The sequence below is a fragment of the Penicillium griseofulvum genome (genome assembly GCF_001561935.1).
Source record: "Penicillium griseofulvum strain PG3 chromosome Unknown contig_80, whole genome shotgun sequence".
NCBI lineage: Eukaryota > Fungi > Ascomycota > Eurotiomycetes > Eurotiales > Aspergillaceae > Penicillium > Penicillium griseofulvum.
The window spans coordinates 4,171,737-4,193,693 of NW_024467471.1; the positions used below are offsets into that span (position 1 = coordinate 4,171,737).

Genomic DNA, 21,957 nt, shown 5'->3' on the forward strand with positions numbered 1-21,957 from the left:
CGCACGGACTTCGAGAAGGGAAAATAAAAGGAAAAGGAAACTCTAATAGTCGGTTCATTTCCGGAAAAGCCTCGAACTAGCGTACACAGAAAAGGGGAATTGGGCAATATGCATGTGTGAAACGGACTGAGCACATTTCCAGGTTCCCGGGGTTTTCTGAATTCAATTGTATATTGTAATTCAAGGAATTAGTATTCGAATTGAAGTCGATAGATCTCTACATTATAGTCAGTTATTTACCTACATATGTAGGTAACTTATGTAGTTGATTCACACCCCTGGACGGACTCGTGGACCGCCGGTCCTTTTTAGAAGGCTAATTCGGAAGGCCATCTATCAGCCGTGGATCCACCACCTCGGGTTACTCGGGTACCAAAGCCCTAAGTATTTCCCTAACGTCCCGCAGCCTTCGATATATATTTTATTGACCGTTGCCCTCCCTTGCAAAAGTTACACGTGTCATCATGCATGGCGCATGGACTAATATAATTCTAGGAAACGGGAGTAGTGATATGGGTGAAATTGACGGTATGAATGAAAAAGGAACTTAAATTGGGCAAACACAAGGAGACAGTATAGAATCCCTACAGGGGGAGTGGTATTGCACTATATTGAATCTCAACTTCCACAATCGGCGACCCCGGAACGGAGATTGCATGTCCTTGGCTTTGTAGGAATTCATGGATTATGCCCTGTAATATCAACAGAATGAATTCCAATATTTCATATGTACTTCCGTGCGCCCTATCATGAGAAAGCACGGACTCGATCGGGGGAGAACGTCCAACCGTTATAAGCGGACCAGCCGAAGCTGCACGAGGGGACATTCCGCAGATAGTGACCCCCTGCTGCGGGAACTAGGTACATGAATCCTGCATTCAACGCTCATAGGACATAGGTACCTACATAAATATCTCTCAAGTCACTCGATTGTCGTCATCGGGTATTTTTTTTTATTTTTCTATCTAATTTTTTTTGGGCGGTTTTCTTTCCGCACGGTATTGGGCGAACCCCCCTTTTCCCCCTGGCCTGGGCATGGCGGAATGTGGTGGAAGGGAGAATAACCACGTCGTGCATGCGACCCCTGGAGACTAGACTGAATGGATTGAATTGCCTATCTGTAAGAATTTAGGTCCGAACGTTGTTGGGAACCAGTCAGAGTAGTCGAAGAATATTAATATATCCATTCCGTGTACAATTATCTCATCAAGCATGTGATTTAAGAACTATATTGTATATTGAAAATTGCCTGTATAATATATATATATATATTTTTTTCACCTTGTCCCCGGGAAGAAAAAGAGCTCTCAGATCATAATAAAAATGTAGTAAAATAGTGAAGTGTAGGAGAAAATCTCCCAAAGAAAATCAAGACCCAAAAATCCATCCGAAGGCTCACCCGTCTAAATCTCATAGTTATAGAAAACACACCAGACGCCCCAACAAGGTACCCGCTAGAAAAGACAAGAGGGCCAAATACTAATCAAACCATAAAACGCTCGCAAAGCCAATAAACCTCAAGACAAAAACCAAAAAAAGAATCCGAATCGGAAAAAAAAGCGCAGTCGACCGCAAAGCAAAGTTTAAACCAGCACTCTGCCCCACAAATTCAAATAAAAGAATCAGACTTTTAGAAAGTTGTCGATCATAGTCACATAAGAATGATTTGAGATGTTTCTCAGAGAGCCGCGATTGTCGGAGGGTCGGCTTGTACCGAATAGTTCCTATGGAGTCGCCAAGAACAACGGCCAGGAGAACGCGGGATGAGAAACTTTAGAAAATGCCCTTGACCGAGTTTCAGATGTGAAAATTTTATTTCGAATGGTCTGAGGCTTGACAAATGAGAATCATCGAGAGCAGAGGACACATTTTCCCACTACCACAATGAAGCGGTCGTGTGGGCTGTCGTTGCAAGTGCTATTGTCTTTCGTTCCCTCCATTTCGGTGCGGAGGAAGTGAGCGGCAGGATTGGAGCAAGTAGAATATATGTAGAAATTCTTGAAAAAGTTGCACATTTCGATCCCACTGGGGGGTTGTAGATTTGTGAAGTTGGCTTCAAGGGAAGTATAAGAGTGGTTGTAATTTGAAGGAGATATAGATCTTTATAAAGAAGAAAAATATGTAGGTTCTCGACTAGATATAAGACGTTCAAATGAAAAATAATTTTTTTTTTTAAAAAAAAAGATAAAACATAATTAATTAGAAAAATTACCAAGAGATTTTCCTATAAGGATGAGAGAGAGCCCTGGAGTATACTGCATGGCATCCCCACCATCCCCACTAAACAAAAACACCCGGGTCCTGCATAAAGGGCCTTAATTTGTACCGAAACATTTTTAGTTGTTTTTTTATTTGATTTAGTTGTATTTTAAAATCAATATTTTTCAATTTTTAAGGGACTTTGTCAACAAAAAATCGGGTAGATGGGAGATCGACACGGTTCCTCGCAGCCGTTGATGCTTCTTCAATTCACACGTGGCGCTAGTCGGGATCTTCATGCATGAGACGAATACCTTCGGCAGTCTCCTAAATCTAGAGAACTTAAGTCAACTTGCCACAACCTTGGCACTGCTTCTTTTTTTTTTAATTTGTCCTAGAGTCAGGCGAACACGGAGAATTATCATGAGAGTCTTGTGATTACTGTAACATTGTGCAAGATCGGGCTTGGAAAAGCGGAAAAAGGACGCGTTGGGCAGTCGGAGCCGGTGATAGGCTCTAACAGTCAAGCCGAGGGATTTTCCTTAATCGTTTTGAAAAAGAATTAAGGAGCTTCGCCTCTTAATCCCTGCGCCACATAACAACCTTGGTGGGTAACTACCAGATCCCGAGTTGGTTGTGGATGTATAATTTAATCTTAAAGTAGAACAGATGTATATCCGATCAGACCATTTGAGTACACAACATTGAACTATTCTTAAAAGTCTTGGCAAAGGAACCCTGTAACCCATTCTAGAACATGGCCAGGGTCGCTCAACGTAGTAACGTTGATGGCAACAGACTGAAAAGATCAGAGAGCTGTTGTGGTATACGGGAAACGGCTTTTCACACTTGTAACATTTAAATGAATAAAAAAAGTCAAAAGAAAAGGGGCAATGTATACAAGGCTAGAAGCTTTTTGTTTTACTTCATCGAAGACTCCAGAAGCCATGCCCCATAGATGAAACCTGATGCAATGGACACCTTTCATTTTAATCCGTCCCGAAAACCTAGAAGCAGATCATCAGGCAATCTACACATACTCAAGGGTCCACCAAATTGGCGATTTACTAAAAAAAAAAAAAAGGTTCCATTAAAATCAAACCATCCTCTGCAGGATTGCGTCGTTGTACCCGTAATCAGAGACATTTCCTAACTGGGCAGCTGGTCTGGCGAACAAATCATTGAAAGGAGTTGATCTACGTGAAGTAGATTGTACGTCAGGAGGCCTTGAAATAGCATGCCCCAGTCGGAAAACAGGCGATGGTGCGACAATGCCCCAATCGTAGGGTGTGGAGACAAGAGGTCAGTTCACTCCACATATACAACATACGGAGTAGAGCAAGCCTAATTACTCCGTACATGTATACAACTGTATGCTTGGCGTCGGTGATCGGGATTCCAGAGAGGGAAAAACAAATGTAAGTTGCAGCCTAAGATAACACGCTCAACTTTCCCAAGTTTAGAATGCAGTCCAATAATAATGGCCAGCAGCAATGGGGCGTTGTCCTATTTTTCACCGCAAGTCAAGTTGTGGAGACTGGAAAAAGTATATATAATAGTTTGCCGTAGTATCCGGGTGAAGCCTCAACGGTGCCTAGTTTAAATTGGGTTGAACAGTAGTATGCCTTGACCCTTAATGTATCACATAACTTAGCGTGTTCTAATAGTTCGGCTTGGGCCGAGCTCGGACCCGAGTCACATGGGATCTCTTTGAGCCATTCCTATTTAGATCTAGCGTTTCCGATCGATGTCCGAATGACTAAGGTCTCCAAGAGCCCTAGAGCCCCCTAGCAACAACGCTAAACCTACAAAGGCAATTATAGTCCCGTGATCTTGAAAGAGAAAACTGAGACACTTCCCCTCGCATTAATTCACATAGGGGCGCGATCTGACCTTCGACATTCAGGGCTATCGGCCGATTGAAATAGTACAACTGGGGTGCAGAAAGAGCTACGCTGTTATTGGGGACCAAAATACATACCGTCATTTCCTCCACCGTCCCACCCCCGTCGTTGTGGAGACCAGCCGTCCACTCTGAACATTCCACTGCAACTGAACTCTAACTGTTTGCTGTCGCTCTGCTCAACATCCTAGCAGACATCATGGGGTTCGGTCAATTCGACACAATATGTGAGAAGGCATCCGTGCCTTTGTGCTCCTTGGTGGGCCCCGCGTCGACAATCTCCGGATCAACAGGCATCATATCCAACTGCTATGCGCGGAATATTGAGCTTGCGAATACCATAATCTTCCAGGGTGCCGCATCCTTCATGCATATCATGGCACTTAGCATGACAGTGATCATGATCTTGCACGTTCGATCCAAGTTCACTGCTGTCGGTGCGTCTTAACACCCTCTCCGCTCACACTAGGCGCAAATCGACTAACCTTTCCACTATAGGCCGCAAAGAGATCATCACCTTCTTCTATATCTACCTAGCTCTGACACTTTTCTCTCTTCTTATTGATGCAGGTGTCGTTCCTCCAGGGAGCGATCCATTCCCGTACTTCGTGGCTGTTCAGAACGGCTTGGTATCCGCACTATGCACCTGTCTTCTCGTCAACGGGTTTGTCGGCTTCCAGCTATACGAAGATGGTACAGCCCTCTCGGTGTGGTTGATTCGAGTCCCATCCGCAGCGATGTTCGCTCTTTCGTTCGTGATATCGCTGGCGACTTTCAAGTCATGGGGTTCTATGGGCCCCCAGAATACCACGGGTTTATTCGTCGTGCTATACCTGCTGAACGCCATATCTATCGCTGTGTACCTGGTCATGCAATTACTCCTAGTTGCGAACACACTGGATGACCGCTGGCCACTCGGCCATATCTCCTTCGGTGTGCTGGTCTTCATTATTGGACAGGTTCTCTTGTATCAGTTCAGCGATGTCATCTGCAACAACGTTCAGCATTACTTGGACGGACTTTTCTTCGCCACATTCTGCAATCTCCTTGCTGTCATGATGATATACAAGGCAAGTTCATGTTCCACGTCTGTAGGGTTGGTCTTGCTAACTTTCTCTAGTTCTGGGACTCGATTACCAAGGAAGATCTGGAGTTCTCCGTCGGCGTCAAGCCAAATACCTGGGAGGTTAAGGAGCATCTATCTGAGGAAGAGCGCCGCGCTACAATCTACCCCGACAATAACTCCGAGTATGCGGGCAGCATGTACCATCGCTCTTCGACGTACGGTCATCATAATTATTGACCCTAATTTCCCTTTCTGTTTCTTTCAATTCTCTTGTAATTTCTTTTTTTCTTCGTCCCAGCGCTGCATATGTGACTATTGACTTCATGATATCTTATTGATCTTTTTTTTTGGTGAATATTCAAATGATTCCACTATATTGGCGCCCTAAAGCATTCTTCCAGGCATAAATATACACATAATAATTACATAGTTTCTGAATTATGGATAGGAGAACAATAACTGGAAGATATTTTTCCTATTTAGTCTTTTATTAAGCTTTGGCATGGGAAGTCCATAGGGCTGTACTCACTACATAAGTGGTGACATTTAGAACCAGCAATTGGTACGACATACGGAGTACTCCGTACGAGAATCGAAAAGGTTGAAAAGGTCCTGTTTTGAACTCAATTTGCATTGTCGATGTCTCAACCATGCATGCATATCGCGCTCTAATGTCGGATTTCGGGATATTAAAATATTGTCTCTATTGTTTGTCTCATAATTCACCCGCTCCATTTCGACCCAGCACTAAGTTCGTTTGGGAAGAAGTTGGTGTCCATCATCCACTACAAACCATTTGCCCAGGCGCTAGCTCAGACAGGCTACGCGGCAAGAACTTGCAGGTATAATGTAAAAGAAACGCAAGAAAAATAGGAAGTGTTAGCATCTTTCCGTGACATTTCGGGTTGGCGCAAAACGGCTAGGGCGGAGCCCGAATATCCCGGGGCCGCGTCACACCAGTTCAAGGGTGTGGTGGCTAGGCAGAACGATCGTCGGGAGAGTGAGACAAGTGGCACATACTCCGTAGGATCAGCACTGCTGCGTTCCCAACCGAAGAGAACCCACACTCAAAGAACCTCGGCTATGACTGCTTAGAATGACAAAGAGGAACAAATACGACGGCGACGCCTTATTCAGGGCGTTGCGGGACGGCCAAGGCCCATTGGCGTTTTCTTGCCTGCTGATAATGAACCTTGATACCACGGTAATCGTGGGTTTGTGCGTACTATTCGCTGTGTGCTAGGGTGCAGTGCACACGGATCGAAGTCGAAGTAAGCAGTCTGCTGATCAGGAGAGGGTTCCGATGGGTACGGAGTAGAGTTCTTGTAGAACGTTCTAAAGCGGTAATAAAAAAGGGGGAATTGTGGAGCAACATGTTCCAAGGCTCGGGATTTGCGATCTCAGTCAACAACAACAACGTCATCACCATCCATGAAGTCCCCGTCTGTTTTGGTGTTCTGTGTTGCATGTGGTTGGTTAAGATCGTCTTTCTTGGCTGGTTCGGTGGTCGAATTATACCAGCCTTTGTCTATCGAGTCAACTAAGGCCGCGCATGCTTCATTGAGCATCTCGAAAAATGCAGGATTCTGTTTGGACAGAAACATGGTGACATGTGCGTTGGTCTCGTCAGTAGCTTTGTCGTTGACAGCCTTAGTCCACAAAAGTCCTGGACTTCGAGATTTCTCGCCACGTTCCACCTCCTCTGGCAATGAACAGAACGTTCTTTTCGTCGACCTGATGATTTTTTGACTGAAGGATGTTTTGTTTGCTGATGTGTTTTGAACCAGATTCGTCGCACTTTTTCCAAGGCATGTGTAGAAGTTCACACACCCGATTCCACGTTCCTCCTTAACATTCGACAATTTCGCGATACGCTGGTGCAATTCTGACGTGCGCGCGAGACAACCGACAAACTCAAGGTGCGATGATACCCATCCAAATCCTTCGGTGAGCTTTTGGCGCTGCGTATACATGGCTGCACCGCCAGCGGCAACAGCACCAGCCGCGCCGGCGAACATAGCATACTTACCCCATCGTTGCCAAGAAGGCGTCGCGGCGGCGTCGGGTGTGGAAGGCAACGCCTTCGGGGACTCTTGCGGATTGGTGCTCGCCTGATTTGATGCATTGCCCTTCCCACCGTAACCGAATAACCCTGCAACCTCGGAGAAGGTGTTGTAAGCAGTTGCAGCATTGCGGTAGTGCCCTTCTGCACCATACGACACGACTCCTGGCGCTATTCCCAAGAATGGGGTATCAAATGCAAGCACTCCTTGTATATGCGGGAACATGAAAGTACCCGGCTCCACAATTGATTCGGTGCCATCTGTGAACCCGGGCTGTGCCTTTGAAGCAGAATTTCGACGAATTGGTTGTTCCGCAGCTAGCAAAAGCAGAGCCTCCGCTCCTACTATTCCTCCCATTGAGTGACCGATCAGAACGACATGGACCGAGGGATCAACGGTGGGCGATGCGGTATGGTTGGCGACTTCGAGATCAATCACAGTATCCTGTAACCTGCACGGAAGAAGTACCGTCAGTCAGCAAAGCTTGTATCCATACGAGGGATTGCTCAGAATTTACCAATCTCGCACTCTAGCCACGCATTCTTTCAAATCACCTTTAGTCTCATACTTGGGGTAGACAGCTATGGCGACCTCGACCGCAGGAAGTGCTCTGCTTGCAAGGACGCGTAAATGCTCAGGGAACGTGCCAAAGGTATCATCACCACCCTATAATCGGAGTTAGTCGACGTAGGTTCTAGGCCGAAAACGAATATCATTGAGCTGAAATCTGTAATTCTTCGCGGAACCAGGTCTTCAGCAGGTATTTGACATACCTTGAAGCCGTGAATAAAGACGAGTAGCAGAGTCTTCTTCATCTTGATAATCTCAGACAGCCATATTCATGAAAATAAACATAGGGAGTGGTTCAACCAAGCGGAGGATAAGAGGAAGCCGAGAACCCGAGTCTCCAGTCCAGGTGGAGTTGATTTGAATTACGTCATTATAACTAGCCCAATCACATGACTGGATGATCTATACAAATGTGACCTCGGGAGATCATTCAAATGTTCCTAAGGATTTTAATTTGGGGCGTATGATGTCCTTCTCCAACTTGGATTGTATATTCATTTTGACTTCTGTATGCTGCAAATGCTGCTATAACCCCGGAAGGCCACATGGACCCAAACGCTTACATCTCATCTCATGAACTCCAATTTGACCCGGATATCCTGCACATTTATCTCATTCCCAACGCCATTCTAAGAGAACGCTTTCAAATTGGTGGATGAACCTCAGAGCTGGCTCCAAATATGGTCATCATGATGTCTAATTTAGTGTGATACGGCACATTCGGTGACATGACCAGACCGCAAGCTTTCCATAGTGTTTCCAATAGCGCTGCCTGTTGTAGAAGGAGCGCAAGGCTCCTTTGTATTAGATGGCGGGATAGTTGTCCCAGGAGCGGTGCTAACGAGTCCCTTGGATACAGCAAAGCAGGAAGAGCGGTCATGGTTGAGGTTCTCGCCATAAAATTCATCAAGAATCGGGTGAAGCATAACTGTCTGCTTGTGGATGGTGACAACTGAGTTAGTTGGGACTGACACCCAATTGTCTGTGTATGAGATTAGCATATGCTGATAGGTATAGAGAGAGGGAAAAAGCTTCTCACGTCGTTCAAAGGTGATGGGTTCACTGGCCACGAGAACAATATCGGCACCTTTATCGTGTCGCTCCATCTTGAAGTGCCCTTTCGTTTCACCCTCCTTCCACTTGGTACCAGAAGAGAAATACAAACTGGCAGGCTCGTCTGTTTTGCTGCTGATGTACCGAGTGCAAACAACAGTATGGCCATCTGTCACGGCGAAGTTCAACAAACTCCGAGTTTCAACCCCGGTGACGTTATATTTCTCTGGGATTTCCTTGACCATTTCATTGATTCTGGCAATAGTTTTCATCAAAACACGACGTAGAAGTGCTTGTCCAAATCCCTCAGGACCTGGGTCAGAGCTTGGATCTACTCCTTCTTTTTCTAGCAAGTCAAGGAACAAGGCAAAAGCCCACTCACTGTCGGTGCCACCTTTTACACCTAGGTACCACTTGTCGGCGAGTGAGCTTCCTAGAGTACGCTTGATGTAACTCCACCCGCCGATGCCGCCATTGTGCATCCACATCAGGGACTGGTGCTGGAATGGATGGCAATTGTTCTCTGCAAGGGCACCCTCAGTTGTTGCGCGTACATGCGCAAAAATGAGATCTGAGCATGTCTTTGCAGCGAGTCGCTCGAGATTCTCACAGTTCCAGGCTGGTAGTGTTGAAGTAAAGATGCAAGGTTCAGGCCCAAGCTTCGGATCTGTGTAGAAGCCTACACCAAACCCGTCACCGTTGACAGGACGACGATTGTCCTTGATATTGTATGTCAGTGGGTTGCGACATGCTAACCACGTGGGTCTGACCCAGCGATGGGACAACATACCAGTCTCAGGCGTGAATCATATGATTGAGTAAGTATTGAATGACTCGGTTCGGTTATCAGCTTACTGAGACGGATCTCATTTCGCCCTTTGTATATCTGATCGAGATATTAGCTTTAAGTCCAGTGCTTAAAAGGATGGCCCTTACCAGGAATCGACACATATTTGGTCTGGATCAAATGCAATTGAGATGGGACTGCATCAAATAGCGCTTTCAAGTTTATTAAAAGCTTTAATATGTATACCAAACTCGTCGTTCGAACAAAGCCTCACTCGTGATCAAAGGATGTATCAATAGACTCGATTTCGTGGAGGTCGGGATGAAGAGTCACCGACTGTTGAGACCGGTGAGATGCCCAAACGTCAACCACAATCTTACAGCCCAATAATAATATATTCGGGATGTAATTTTCCCAATGTTTACGAGGAGAGAAGAATGTTTTTATCAAAATCAACACAAAAGAATAAAGTCACTTCCCTTGTACAGCACGTCATGTTTCACGTGACAGGGACATTACGGGAGGCTACGCGGCTACTTGCGCAAGTCACGGGAACTGTTACATAAGTTATGCCTGATGTCAGTGATCTGGTAATCTACAAGGTCATCACTTTATTTCCATCTTCTGTTGAATGCTACCACAACAATAATGATTGGGAGGATCCTCTCCCATCGACTAGGACCGCTATTGCGGAACGGTCACCTAACTCGGCATATCCATAATGCAGGCTCAAGGACCGGCGGCCTGCTACGGGCAGATGGTGGCGCTGCTCTCCGAGGACGCGCATGGCCAGTGGGAGCAAACGCCATCCACAATGTCCCTGCAGTTCGATCAATCTCATTCGCTCGAATGCTTCCGAAGCTAGCATTGAAGCTTGTCAAGGTTCCGGCTATGTTCGGCGGTGCAACAATCGCGGGTCTAGCATATTTCCAATACCAAGCAACTCGTATGTCTCTCATGCCTGAAGCTCGCTACAAAACAGAATTTCAGGCTAACTTAATCATAGAGGCCGGCAACTATGCGATGGATGTATTCAGGCAAGCCTCGGAGACTGCGGGGAACACAGCTTCGACCTTGTTCCAAGGACTACAGGACATGGCGGATCAGACACAACGCGGATGGGATAAGACGACCGAAGACCTCGACATGCCTGACTGGCTGCAGAAGATCCTACGTCTCGACGAGGAATCTAAGTCTGGAAAGGGCGATTCATCTGGTGGTGGAGGCAAAGAGCCGAAACAAAGTCGGGCTGGTACTGCTGCCGCTGCTGCCGCTACTACTACCGCGTTTGGATACGATCAATCGGGTGAGCAAGATTTCCGACCGGACAGAGATGCTGCGGAGGATGATCAAATGATGCTGCTCACACGCAAAATGATCGAAATCCGAAATATTCTTCAGACCATCGGCCAGTCCGGCACACTCACTCTTCCGTCGATCGTCGTGATTGGATCCCAATCGTCGGGCAAAAGCTCTGTTCTTGAGGCTATAGTTGGCCATGAGTTCTTGCCCAAGGGCTCGAACATGGTGACTCGGCGGCCAATCGAGCTCACTCTGGTCAACACTCCCAATGCTCAGGCAGAGTACGGTGAATTCCCGGCCCTAGGTCTCGGAAAAATTACAGATTTTTCTCAAGTTCAACGTACACTCACAGATTTGAATCTTGCTGTTCCTGAAAAGGATTGTGTCACAGACGATCCCATTCAGCTTACGATATATTCTCCTAACGTTCCGGATCTATCTTTGATCGACCTGCCAGGGTATATCCAGGTTGCGGGCCGAGATCAGCCCCCAGAGCTCAAGCAAAAGATTGCTGATCTTTGCGATAAATACATTCAGCCACCAAATGTCATTTTGGCGATCTCGGCCGCCGACGTTGACTTGGCAAACTCCACAGCACTTCGAGCCAGTCGTCGGGTAGATCCTCGGGGTGAACGCACTATCGGTGTGATTACGAAGATGGACCTTGTCAGCCCCGAACGGGGCCACGCCGTCCTTTCCGATAAAAAATACCCCCTTCGGCTAGGTTACGTGGGTGTTGTTACCCGAATCCCCCAGACAACAGCTCTCTTTTCTAGAGGCTCTGGAAACATTACCAGCGCCATCCTCAAGAATGAAAATGCCTACTTCTCTGCGCATCAGAGTGAATTTGGCCCCCACTCTGACGTCTCAGTTGGTGTTTCGACACTGCGGAAAACGCTGATGCAGGTTCTTGAGCAGACCATGTCATCTAGCCTGTCTGGAACCAGAGATGCCATCAGCCAAGAGCTTGAAGAGGCGACCTATGAGTTCAAGGTTCAATATAATGACCGGCCTTTGAGCGCAGAGTCTCATCTGGCTGAGAGTCTCGATGCTTTCAAGCACTCCTTCAAGGCGTTTGCGGAAAGCTTTGGGCGACCGCAGGTTCGGGAGATGCTCAAGGCAGAATTGGACCAACGGGTTATGGACATTCTGGCCCAGCGCTACTGGAACAAGCCAGTCGAGGACTTGGATCCTCCATTACTAGAATTAGACCCCCTCAAAGATCTCCCCAAGGCTGATCCTGAGTCGCTATATTGGCATCGGAAGCTTGATGCCTCCACCTCGTCATTAACAAAGCTTGGAATTGGTCGGTTGGCTACGACTGTTGTCGCCAACGCTCTCAACAACCATGTAGACTCGCTTCTAGCCTCGTCTACATTTGCCTCCCACCCTGGTGCCCGCAAACAGATCACCGATGCATGCACCAGTATCTTGAATGACAAGTTCTTCAGCACCAGTGATCAAGTGGAAAATTGCATCAAGCCATATAAGTTTGAGATTGAGATGGAAGATCCTGAATGGGCCAAAGGTAGAGACAACGTGGGCAAAGTTCTAAAGGAAGAGCTCAAGTCATGCGAGTCTGCCTTGAAACATGTGGAGGACACTGTTGGAAAGCGAAAACTCAAAGACGTTATCTCGTTTATCGACAGAGTGCGGAAGGGCGAAGTAGTACTGGAGGGCAACGGGGAGGGTGGCGCGGGTGGCTTCAGTGCTGCCTTGTTGGAGAGAGGTTGGTATTTCCCTCTTTCTTCTATTTACAGACACTGACATATATTATCTAGGACGAGAAGGTCTCTTCCTTCGGGACCGAGCGGATCTTATCAAGATGAGAATTCTCGCCGTGCGGTCAAAGCAATGCGCAACGCAAAAGAACAAGTATTACTGCCCAGAGGTCTTCCTGGATGTTGTGGCAGATAAGCTCACCTCCACGGCCGTGCTATTCCTGAACGTCGAGCTCTTATCTGAGTTCTACTATAATTTCCCACGTGAGCTTGATTCAAGACTTGGAAGACACCTTTCAGACGAAGAGGTGGAACGGTTTGCCCGCGAGGATCCCCGCATCCGGCGTCACCTGGACATCATCCGCAAGAAGGAGCTGCTGGAGCTGGCTCTGCAGAAGATCGAAGGCATCCGACAGCTTGATGGCCGCGCCCGGAAATCTGAGCGTGCGCCTCCTGGAAAGGAAACGCGGAGCCGTTGGAACCTTTTCTAGAAGATATGATGTTTGGGCTTTCTAACTCTTCCCCCTGTGCGAAAAATCTGAATTTTCGATACCTCTGCTGGTGTTCTCATCACTCTTTTTTATCTTGTTTAGCCGTCTTCTCCCCTTGCCCTTCCTTGTGATACTAGTACGTATCTCTAGATGTTTTGAATTCAATGTACATACCTCTAAGCCATTCATCACACAATCAATAATCTATTCCTTGAATACATATATCCTTTCTCCATTCTTGATCTATAGAAAATATCCTAGCTACTACGAGTTTCCCGGAAAGTATACAGCCTACATATGAATATAGCAGGTAGTCTATCATCTCAATGAGGTTTCCTATCAAAGGGCTAGATTACACAGACCCCATGTTCTCCATGGACAGCGCCTCCTGTCCCCAGTCGTTGATTATCTGCTTGATCTCCTCCAGATCATGAAGGATGCGCACTAGACTGTTACCATAGCGAGACCAAAGGTAGTACCTGCCGTTTGATTCGAACAAGGTGTCGCACCAATCCTGAGACATAAACACCGGCACGCAATTGGTGAGGCCATAAGTATTGGTCATACGTTCCTGTGCACCGTATTCTCCCTTCCATTCATCGTAGTTCAGTGCCACTGGATCACTCGAGAATCCAAGAGGGTCAGTCGGGGCCCACTGTCGTCGTTAGCTACGGCTTTGATAGAAGGGGAATGGTATATTTACCCGTGTTGGTTTTGTGCCGTCGAGAGGCTCCGCTCGCCAACGTGGACTCCCTGGTGGAGGTTCAGGGTCGTCGAAAAATATAGTCTGTGGCACTAGACCAGCAAGCCTTCTAGATCGGCGAGGCTTCCAATTGTTAGCCTCATTCATAGCATATTCAGGTCAACCTCACCGGAAAATTGATTCTTTTTGGGTTTGGTAGTTTGGACCTTTTTGGAGCCATTTCCCTCACGTAGCTGGCTTAGAGACGGGAATGAGAAACATAGGCAAATTTCTATGGTGCGGGCAACTGTTAATATAGATATGTTGGCCTGAGGGAAGAGAGAAATATATGTCTGCAACAAAGAAACCATGTTTATAAAAAGATATGGGATGGCTTGATCTATTGTGCTTTGTTTATGCCTCTTTCATAGTGCCTTTTTCTATTATTATTCGACTATTTATATTTGAAGTAATCAAACGTATCTATAATTGTACGCCTTGGGTCTCATGCTTCAAGATACTCAATGCGATTCGTGCTATTTTAGTCAGTAACTAATACATATCCTCGACAAAGGAATCGCCAATATGTAATATTATTTAAACGGTGACATCCCTAGTTATCTAAGAGAATATAACACTCGCCATGTCAGCAACCACCCCTTCGACCGAGGCATATTTGCCGGCTTTCAATAACCAAGTGAACCTAAAGAAAGCATATACTTGGAGCCTGATACAAGTGAGTTGCTGCAATATATTTCTACAAACTAAACTAACTTTATGGAGATCAAAGCTTTCATGATCGAGGTTATACATAACCCTTCTACATATGGAGTAGAACGGAACATCGTATCAGAATTGAAAAGACTACGCACAGATATTCTCGATCTCGGGTGAGTTGAATGTCTTCTAGACCCCGTATTCTGTCAACTAATCGGATTGCAGTGAAAACGGGAGCAGATATCTGTCTGAGACCTCCTCTCCCCAATCAATTTCCAGGATAATCAACCCAGCGGCTAACGAAGATGAATCATACTTCTTGTTAGATAAGATAATATATGGAGGTCTTCCATATTGGTGCGTCTTTGACCTTCTAGGTAGGTTCCTTTCTATTATTAGCCCAGCACCCCAAGGTGCCACACAGAATAATTTCTACTTACCTCTGACGCTCGTTTACGCCAGTTGGTGTGGCAAGATAGCTCCGACGGCCCCGTGGGTGCATTCGTGCGTCTGGGCAGAGGAAGAGGGTGAGCTGAGCAGCTTTCACCTGGGAGCATCGCTCGCGGGATATCGCAATCTGAAGGGGCAGGGGGACCGCTGGGTCAAAGTTCTGCAACACGCCCGTTTCGACATTCTTCGTGATGAAAGAATTGACGAAGCCGGGATAGCGATAGATTCTACACGTTTAAAGGGTCGAAATCGCAATCCTGTTAAATTTGGAAATTGCGCAGAAACATATCCTCTCGTGCATATTCTACGGTGAGTTTATCCTTTGAGGTCCTATATACTATATACTAACGTATTATGATTAGGGGTCATGCTCCTAGAAAAGAGGTATACGGTCTTGCAGTGTTGCGTAAGAATCTACCCCAAGACGCATACAACCATGCGGAAGCATTGAATGCATTGACAAGTCCTTGTGTTAATTGTCAAAGGGTAATAACCATTTGGGGCGGAAAGGTAGAGAACTTCATCACAGATGATATTCAAGGGAGCAGTACCGGTTTGCCTTCAGAAGTACAAGGGCCTGCAGCACCAGGCCTTAACCCAAGAGCATCTAAATCAGAGATCACTTTACCGAGCCGTGCTAAACGGCCTGCTCCAGCGGATGACACCGCTGAACCTGCGGCGAAAAGGACCAAAGCCCAGGCACCTGCGATTCCTAGGAAGCCATCTCATCTCAGTGGAAAAGTATTGAACATATAGACTGTAGAGCTTTTGTGTAGATATATAGATAGACCTATCCTCTTGTTCAGCTTTAATAGTTTCACAAATGAACAAACCTGATAATTTGAAGCCATGAGATATCAATGGTATTCTTTATAGTATTAGTAGACTAGTGAAGGATTGCCTTTAAAACCTGAGGCCTCGCTGACACGCTAGGAACCTTTGTACATAGTATCTCTTTCATACCTTCAAAGGACAATGGGTTCCATCATCATTACTCCCCTTCTGAAAAGAGCGTCAGAGGAATTGATGGAATTATCATCGTGACACACGTTACGGGGCGCGTCAATAGTCAAAGAGAAAGTATTAGAAATCGTAAAGACAGGCGAAGAACACGGATTAGCCAGGCTAGTACCTGTCCCATTGACTATGTGGACCAGTGACTATAGTGGAAGGGGAGAACGTATTGTATTCTGTCAAACCAGCTGTCAAGATTTTATATATCTCTTTTCTTTCTAAGGCCCACACTTCAAAGGAAGGGACAGAGCCCCCAGAGATATATGTACAGCTCTACATATTTAGGCCGTTTTCTCTACATGAGGTTATCCAGTGAAACTAGAAATCGTGCTTCCCGTTGACCTTGGTGTCTTTCCTCCTACAAGCACTTTCCGAACAATGGGGCTAGACAACTTTCCCGAAGAAGTAATAGAGATCATCCTCATATTAGTAAATGACGAGCAGACACTCCTACTCGGCCAACAAGTCTGTCGACGCTGGGCTTATTGTATCCAAGGCTCCCGGATACTGCAACAAGCCCTATTCTACCAGTCTATACAATCCACCATCCCAAAATAACCCCACGACGAAATCCCTTACTAGCAGCAAAGTTTTCATACTGGTTCCCTAAGGGGGATCGGACTTCCCGCAATACTGCATTTGGAGCTGGTGACATGCAAGAATTTCTAGACAATCACATCGCATGACTCCATCCAACCGCAAGTTAGCGCGGAATGGTGGTCCAGCAGCCCCCGGCAATGTCGCTGGGCTGGGCAGAACGCCAAACCATTGGCAGCAAAATCTATCTGCGCCGGTTTAAATTTCATTGGAAGAGTACGGTGGGCTTCGTATGAACGTGCTTTACGATCTAGTTGTTAAGTCCTCGTGTGAGGCAGTAGCTTGTCGTGTCCTGCACTATATATATAGCGGAGCCTGGAATATCTGAGCATAATGCTCAGATATAGTGGTCTTTTGGCCTAGTGTGTAACTTGCCAGTCCAGGGGCAGGTTGTAACACAGCTTTACTTTTACTGGAGGGTATATTGGAACCATTCTGGCTTGGAAAGGGACTATATCCGCTGTGATCCAGATATCCAGACGGACAGGAGAGGCTACTACCTCGAAGCGATGATGGCGGCCAATGCGGAGACGGATATCGTGCTTGATATGTGGAATTCGCCTTGGACCTTGTATTTGGCACTTTATCAAGGATACATGGAAGTGGGAATTAGTTCAAGGACTCCAATCACCGATGGGAGATGTGAATTTTGATGTAGTCTAAGGGCTGAGAAAACATAAGCAGCTCCGGAGCTGGGAAGCGGATCTGCAGACTTGGTTCAAGTAAGAAATGGACTGGGATATGTGGAAACCCTTTTCTGTATGACGATGATCCAGATATGTGAGGTTGGGCCGCATAAAAGAGAAAGGAATGACGTTAGCGAGAAAGAGGTCGAAACCACTCTCCAGGGAAATAATCCATAGGTGGAAATAACAGGTTCAATACACAGTTCCAGACCCAGTCTATATATTCCGATAGCGTACAGTACAATCTAAAAAGAAAGCGAAACAAAGCAGACGCGAATTAATGCTTTTGTCTTTGGGCGGAACCAATCGTAGCACCAACAGTGAAGAGTCATCAGAAAAAAAAGACAGGAAATGGATACGTCTATCACGGTCACAGGTGCAAAGAGAAATAAAGACAAGGATGGTGAGGGTGGCATAAGGGGGGGCGTAGCGGGACACATTACACAGTCAATGTGTCTGAGGAATTGAATAACCGAAAGGAAAATGTAGTGAGGGCAAAATTACAGAAGGTCATCGAATCCTGGTGGAGATATTTACTCCCGTGAGACATCACGGCCGAAGAGACGAGCCTTGACCCAGTCGACGCAGACAAGGACACGGTTGCGAGCTGGATTTTATGTTAATGATGAATCTCAAAATCAGTATTGGATAGAACTTGGAACTTACTGCTGAAGCACATGCTCAGGTAGGCACTGCGCCAGAACAGGTAGGTCATAGTACCACCGCTGGCGATGTTGCCGCTCAGCCAGCTGATATCGGCCACGGCACGCTCCTTACCGATGTAGGCCAAGGAGCCTTGGTGCGAGTACTGGAAGGGACCGATCTGCTTGTTGCGGCGGAGCTGCTTCTGGCGCTCACGGATCTCGTCGAAAATCTGGTTGCGCTCCTCGTCGCCCTTGGCCTGGGACTGGCGCTCTGAGAGGGTCTCTAACTCCTTCTCGAGGGACTCGGTCTTGGCCATGGTGTTGAAGAGGCGGCCCAAGAAGGCACCCTCCTGGCTAGCAACCTGGGCGGTCGGGGCGTAGTTGGCAATGGCGCAGTCGCCGACGGCCCAGACGTTATCGGTACCGTTCACGACGAGGTATTCGTTGACAGCGAGACCGCGGCGGGACTCGGCCTGGGCGGGGATCTGGGACATGAGGTCGCGGACGACGCTGCGGATGGCGTTACCGGTGGCCCAGACGAGAAGACCGTAGGGAATGGTCTCGAGCTCCTTGGATCCATCGGGCTTGGTCACCTCAGCCTGGATGTACTTGTCGGTAACCTTCTTAACCATGGTCTTGGTGCGGATGGAGATCTCCTCCTCCTTGAAGGTCGATTCGGTGTACTCAATCAGTTGCTTCGAGAACATAGGGAGAACGTTAGGCAGAGCCTCGACGAGAGTGACGTGGAAGTTGTCCTTGATTTCGGGAATCCACTTCTTCAAGTCATCGTTGAAGAAGTCCTGCAGTTCACCGGCGAATTCAACACCGGTGGGGCCACCGCCCACCACAACCATGTGCAGCAGACGCTTAACCTCGTCCTCAGTCTGATCCTTGAAACAGGCAGTCTCAATACAGTCCATAATACGCTTACGAATGTTCTGGGCGTCACCGACTTCCTTCAGGAAGCAGGAGTTCTCACGAACACCGGGAATACCTATACGTCACAAAATTAACCAAATGCATCTTTTCAGATGCGAGAGAGGATCCTACCAAAAGTCGCGTTCTCGGCACCAACACCGATCACAAGCATGTCAAAGGGAACCTCGGTGTGCGAGATATCACCCTTAATTTCCGAATCATCACTGATGTACACGATGCGCTTCTCATAGTCGATCTTGGTAGCCTCGGCTTCGTAGAATTGAACGCTGGCCTTCTTGTGGCGCAGGATATTTCGGATAGGCTCCATGATCGAGCGGTGCTCGATCAAACCGGTGGTACATGAGGGCAGCAAGGGAGTAAAGAGGAAGTAGTTACGGGGGGAGACGACGATAACGTTGTAGTTCTCGGTGTCAAGCTTCTTGAGGAGGGAGACGGAGCCCCAGCCAGTTCCTATAGTCGCGTTAGGGACACTTCGGCCATAGGGGATCGTCGTTCACGACCGACACATACCGAGAATGACCAGAGTCTTCTTTGATGGGTCAGGAGGAGCCTGGTCCGGGGGTTGACGGAGCTCGAAGATGCTGTATGCGACAGTACCGGTCAGACCGATGGCAGAGAGCCAGGTCAACCGCCAGGCCCAGCGCAGAGCTCTGAAACGCTTCTTGGGCTTCGGAGCGGGCGAGGGAGCAGCATCAGCATAACCACGACGAGCAATGCGCGACACCGATTGGGAAACTTTGGTAGACCGCATCGGCTTTGCGCGAAGGGCCTGTGATGTCGACATCGACCTGCGCGTCATCGATGACAGCTGCATGATGGACGGAGCCATCTTGCGAATTGCTAGCGTACTGCTAGCCATTGTGAGAGGGTGCACCAAAGGTAGCAAAAGGAATGCGAATGGGATGAAATATCAAGGGCGGAATAATTTAAGAATCTTTGGAAGGAAAAAAAAAAGATTTGATAAGCTCCAACATTGCGTTGCTGTTTTGGGCGAATCGGTGTAGCCGGGCCCAAAGGGGGTAACCGTGTATCTAGTACTTGGCTGATTGCGTGCTACACGTAATAAACTTAGGTACTCTCTACATTTGCCTCTTTTTTTTTTCTTTGCTAATTCAATTATTAAATTACTACTTAGAGTATCTAAGCGACTTTAATGTCTAAATTTATACTGAGACTGATAAAATCATTTCCTCATTTACCGGTAAGAGCTATAATAGCCGCTTAAGTGCTTAATCACAAGCCAAAAAAATGGAGGGAAAAAAAATTGGAGAACTGAGGGGACAAGAAATGTCCCGGTGAGGAGAAATTAACCGCGGGGGAATTGAAACTCGGTCTATCGGTCAATGTTTCGGGGTAAAACGCTTTTCAATATTGGAATTATCCAATTATTTTGTTCGATATTGTATGTACATGTTGTAGCTTTGGAGATTGATATCTGACATCTCCTTAAACCCTATTTCTCCCTTCCCCCTAGCCCTACCTTCTCCGACACTTAACCGGTATTACCCGCATATCTATTCCGCAAAGCTAATTTTGGGTGTAGGGAGTTCTAAATGAATATGACAGAGTCACTGGGAAAATCTGGGGAAGTTCGAAGCTCCACTTCCATCAATGGTCCGGTTTCTTCCATCTAGCGGAAATCCCGGACTTGACTATACAAAGGTCGGCCAAAATCGGCCAAGATCGTTTGTTTGAGCTTAATTGAACTTGTGACGTGCTCAATCGGCAGCTCTCGCGGTCCTTTTCGGGTCAATCAGACAATGTGATACTTGTTGTCTTAGCACCTAATACTTGTTTCTTGTGAAAAGTTGATATCGCTTCGGGGGTAACAGGGTCAGCGTCTCGTGACAAATGAGTATGATGCATTGTAGAGAAAAAGCCATGCTCGCTGGAGAATACTCAGTAGTCGAGGCTTCGATGTAAGTATAAGACCAAGAAAAGCATTCGGAGAGGGCTTCAATATATGTCCTTTTATAGTGCAGGCTAATATATCAGATGAAACATTGTCCCAGGAGCTTCCTTTGCATTCGCCAATTCAATGTGTGCAGCTGATAATATGCTCGTTCGTTCTCATATCGCCGAAAGGCAGACGAGGGCCGTTCATTGATTCCGAGGCATCCATGGATGTTAAAGGCTGCCCATATGACCTAGATCCCCAATGTGCCAGCAGAACATGTGTTACGTAGAAGCCAGTATACCAGCCGAGACATCATTATCCGACGTGGCAAACACTCAGACATCAAGAGCAATGTTAGCTTTGTGATTAGGACAGGACAATATCATATCCAACCCCACACGACGGGATATCGTCCGTGAGACCCGACGTCAGCACACCAAATCAACAACTCTAATAACCAGAATGCTGACTACTGGGTATGATATGTGTAGCACAATATATCATTCAGCCAAGTTCCCAAGCCCTCTTGTTGATAACGAAGATAATCAGTCTATGACCCCCAATCCTAAACTAGAAAAAGAACAACACATTCAAACCCACCCAAGAACTGCACCTAGGTACGACCAACTCTACACGTATCTACAAGCCAGCCCAGACAGATTTCAAACGCGTCGGCGTTAGCAAATGCATATCCGCCCACAGAGTATGCAAGTAAGCAGTGCTAAGTCCATGTAACTGAGGAGCCTGTCTAGTGCGAAGGCCGCAACCCTGCTTGACGAGTGTACAAGTATGATCCTATGCGGGTACGAGCATAACATCGCCCTTCTGTTATATCGGGGTATCCGTGTGGGACAGGGTATTATATATTGATCGAAGAGTGTTGAAGGCATGGGTATGCAAAATGCGGCTTAGATTGGTTTGGTATAGAATATATTGAGTTGTACTTCATTTTTCCCCATCAGCTCTGCCTGGTCGGATTTGACATCGATTATGCTTCAGGTCTTCATGGGGTTCGTTTGTCTGTGTTACGGGAGACATATACATATAGCCGCACTCCGAGATGAGAATGTGGTTAGTCAGTTCATGACGGGCCCGTGAAATGTGAGGTTTCATTATGGCCATGGCGAGGCCAAATCATGATGTTTCAGGTACCGCTGTGGCTTCGTTTCTGTAGCT

General features: G+C 46.9%; 5 protein-coding genes across 5 annotated transcripts; 2 read left to right on the plus strand and 3 right to left on the minus strand.

Annotated features, from left to right (window-relative positions):
* Nucleotides 1-4,301: 4,301 nt before the first annotated feature.
* PGRI_025120 (chitin synthase export chaperone) lies at nt 4,302-5,405 on the plus strand (the record flags this gene model as incomplete). The annotated part of the gene is made up of 3 exons (XM_040790225.1): nt 4,302-4,539; nt 4,601-5,154; nt 5,223-5,405. The coding sequence occupies 3 exons, from the start codon at nt 4,302-4,304 to the stop codon at nt 5,403-5,405; spliced, it is 975 nt and encodes a 324-aa protein (XP_040647178.1).
* A 1,163-nt stretch (nt 5,406-6,568) lies between these two features.
* PGRI_025130 (esterase/lipase family protein) lies at nt 6,569-8,046 on the minus strand (the record flags this gene model as incomplete). Its single annotated transcript, XM_040790226.1, has 3 exons — nt 6,569-7,682; nt 7,749-7,897; nt 8,005-8,046. The coding sequence occupies 3 exons, from the start codon at nt 8,044-8,046 to the stop codon at nt 6,569-6,571; spliced, it is 1,305 nt and encodes a 434-aa protein (XP_040647179.1).
* A 456-nt stretch (nt 8,047-8,502) lies between these two features.
* Nucleotides 8,503-9,805, minus strand: PGRI_025140 (glutamine amidotransferase subunit DUG3; the record flags this gene model as incomplete). Its single annotated transcript, XM_040790227.1, has 3 exons — nt 8,503-9,573; nt 9,645-9,740; nt 9,791-9,805. The coding sequence occupies 3 exons, from the start codon at nt 9,803-9,805 to the stop codon at nt 8,503-8,505; spliced, it is 1,182 nt and encodes a 393-aa protein (XP_040647180.1).
* A 484-nt stretch (nt 9,806-10,289) lies between these two features.
* On the plus strand, nt 10,290-13,155 carry PGRI_025150 (dynamin-related GTPase MGM1; the record flags this gene model as incomplete). Its single annotated transcript, XM_040790228.1, has 3 exons — nt 10,290-10,587; nt 10,648-12,672; nt 12,725-13,155. The coding sequence occupies 3 exons, from the start codon at nt 10,290-10,292 to the stop codon at nt 13,153-13,155; spliced, it is 2,754 nt and encodes a 917-aa protein (XP_040647181.1).
* A 4,679-nt stretch (nt 13,156-17,834) lies between these two features.
* Nucleotides 17,835-19,743, minus strand: PGRI_025160 (uncharacterized protein; the record flags this gene model as incomplete). Its single annotated transcript, XM_040790229.1, has 4 exons — nt 17,835-17,908; nt 17,968-18,939; nt 18,996-19,334; nt 19,395-19,743. The coding sequence occupies 4 exons, from the start codon at nt 19,741-19,743 to the stop codon at nt 17,835-17,837; spliced, it is 1,734 nt and encodes a 577-aa protein (XP_040647182.1).
* Nucleotides 19,744-21,957: the final 2,214 nt, after the last annotated feature.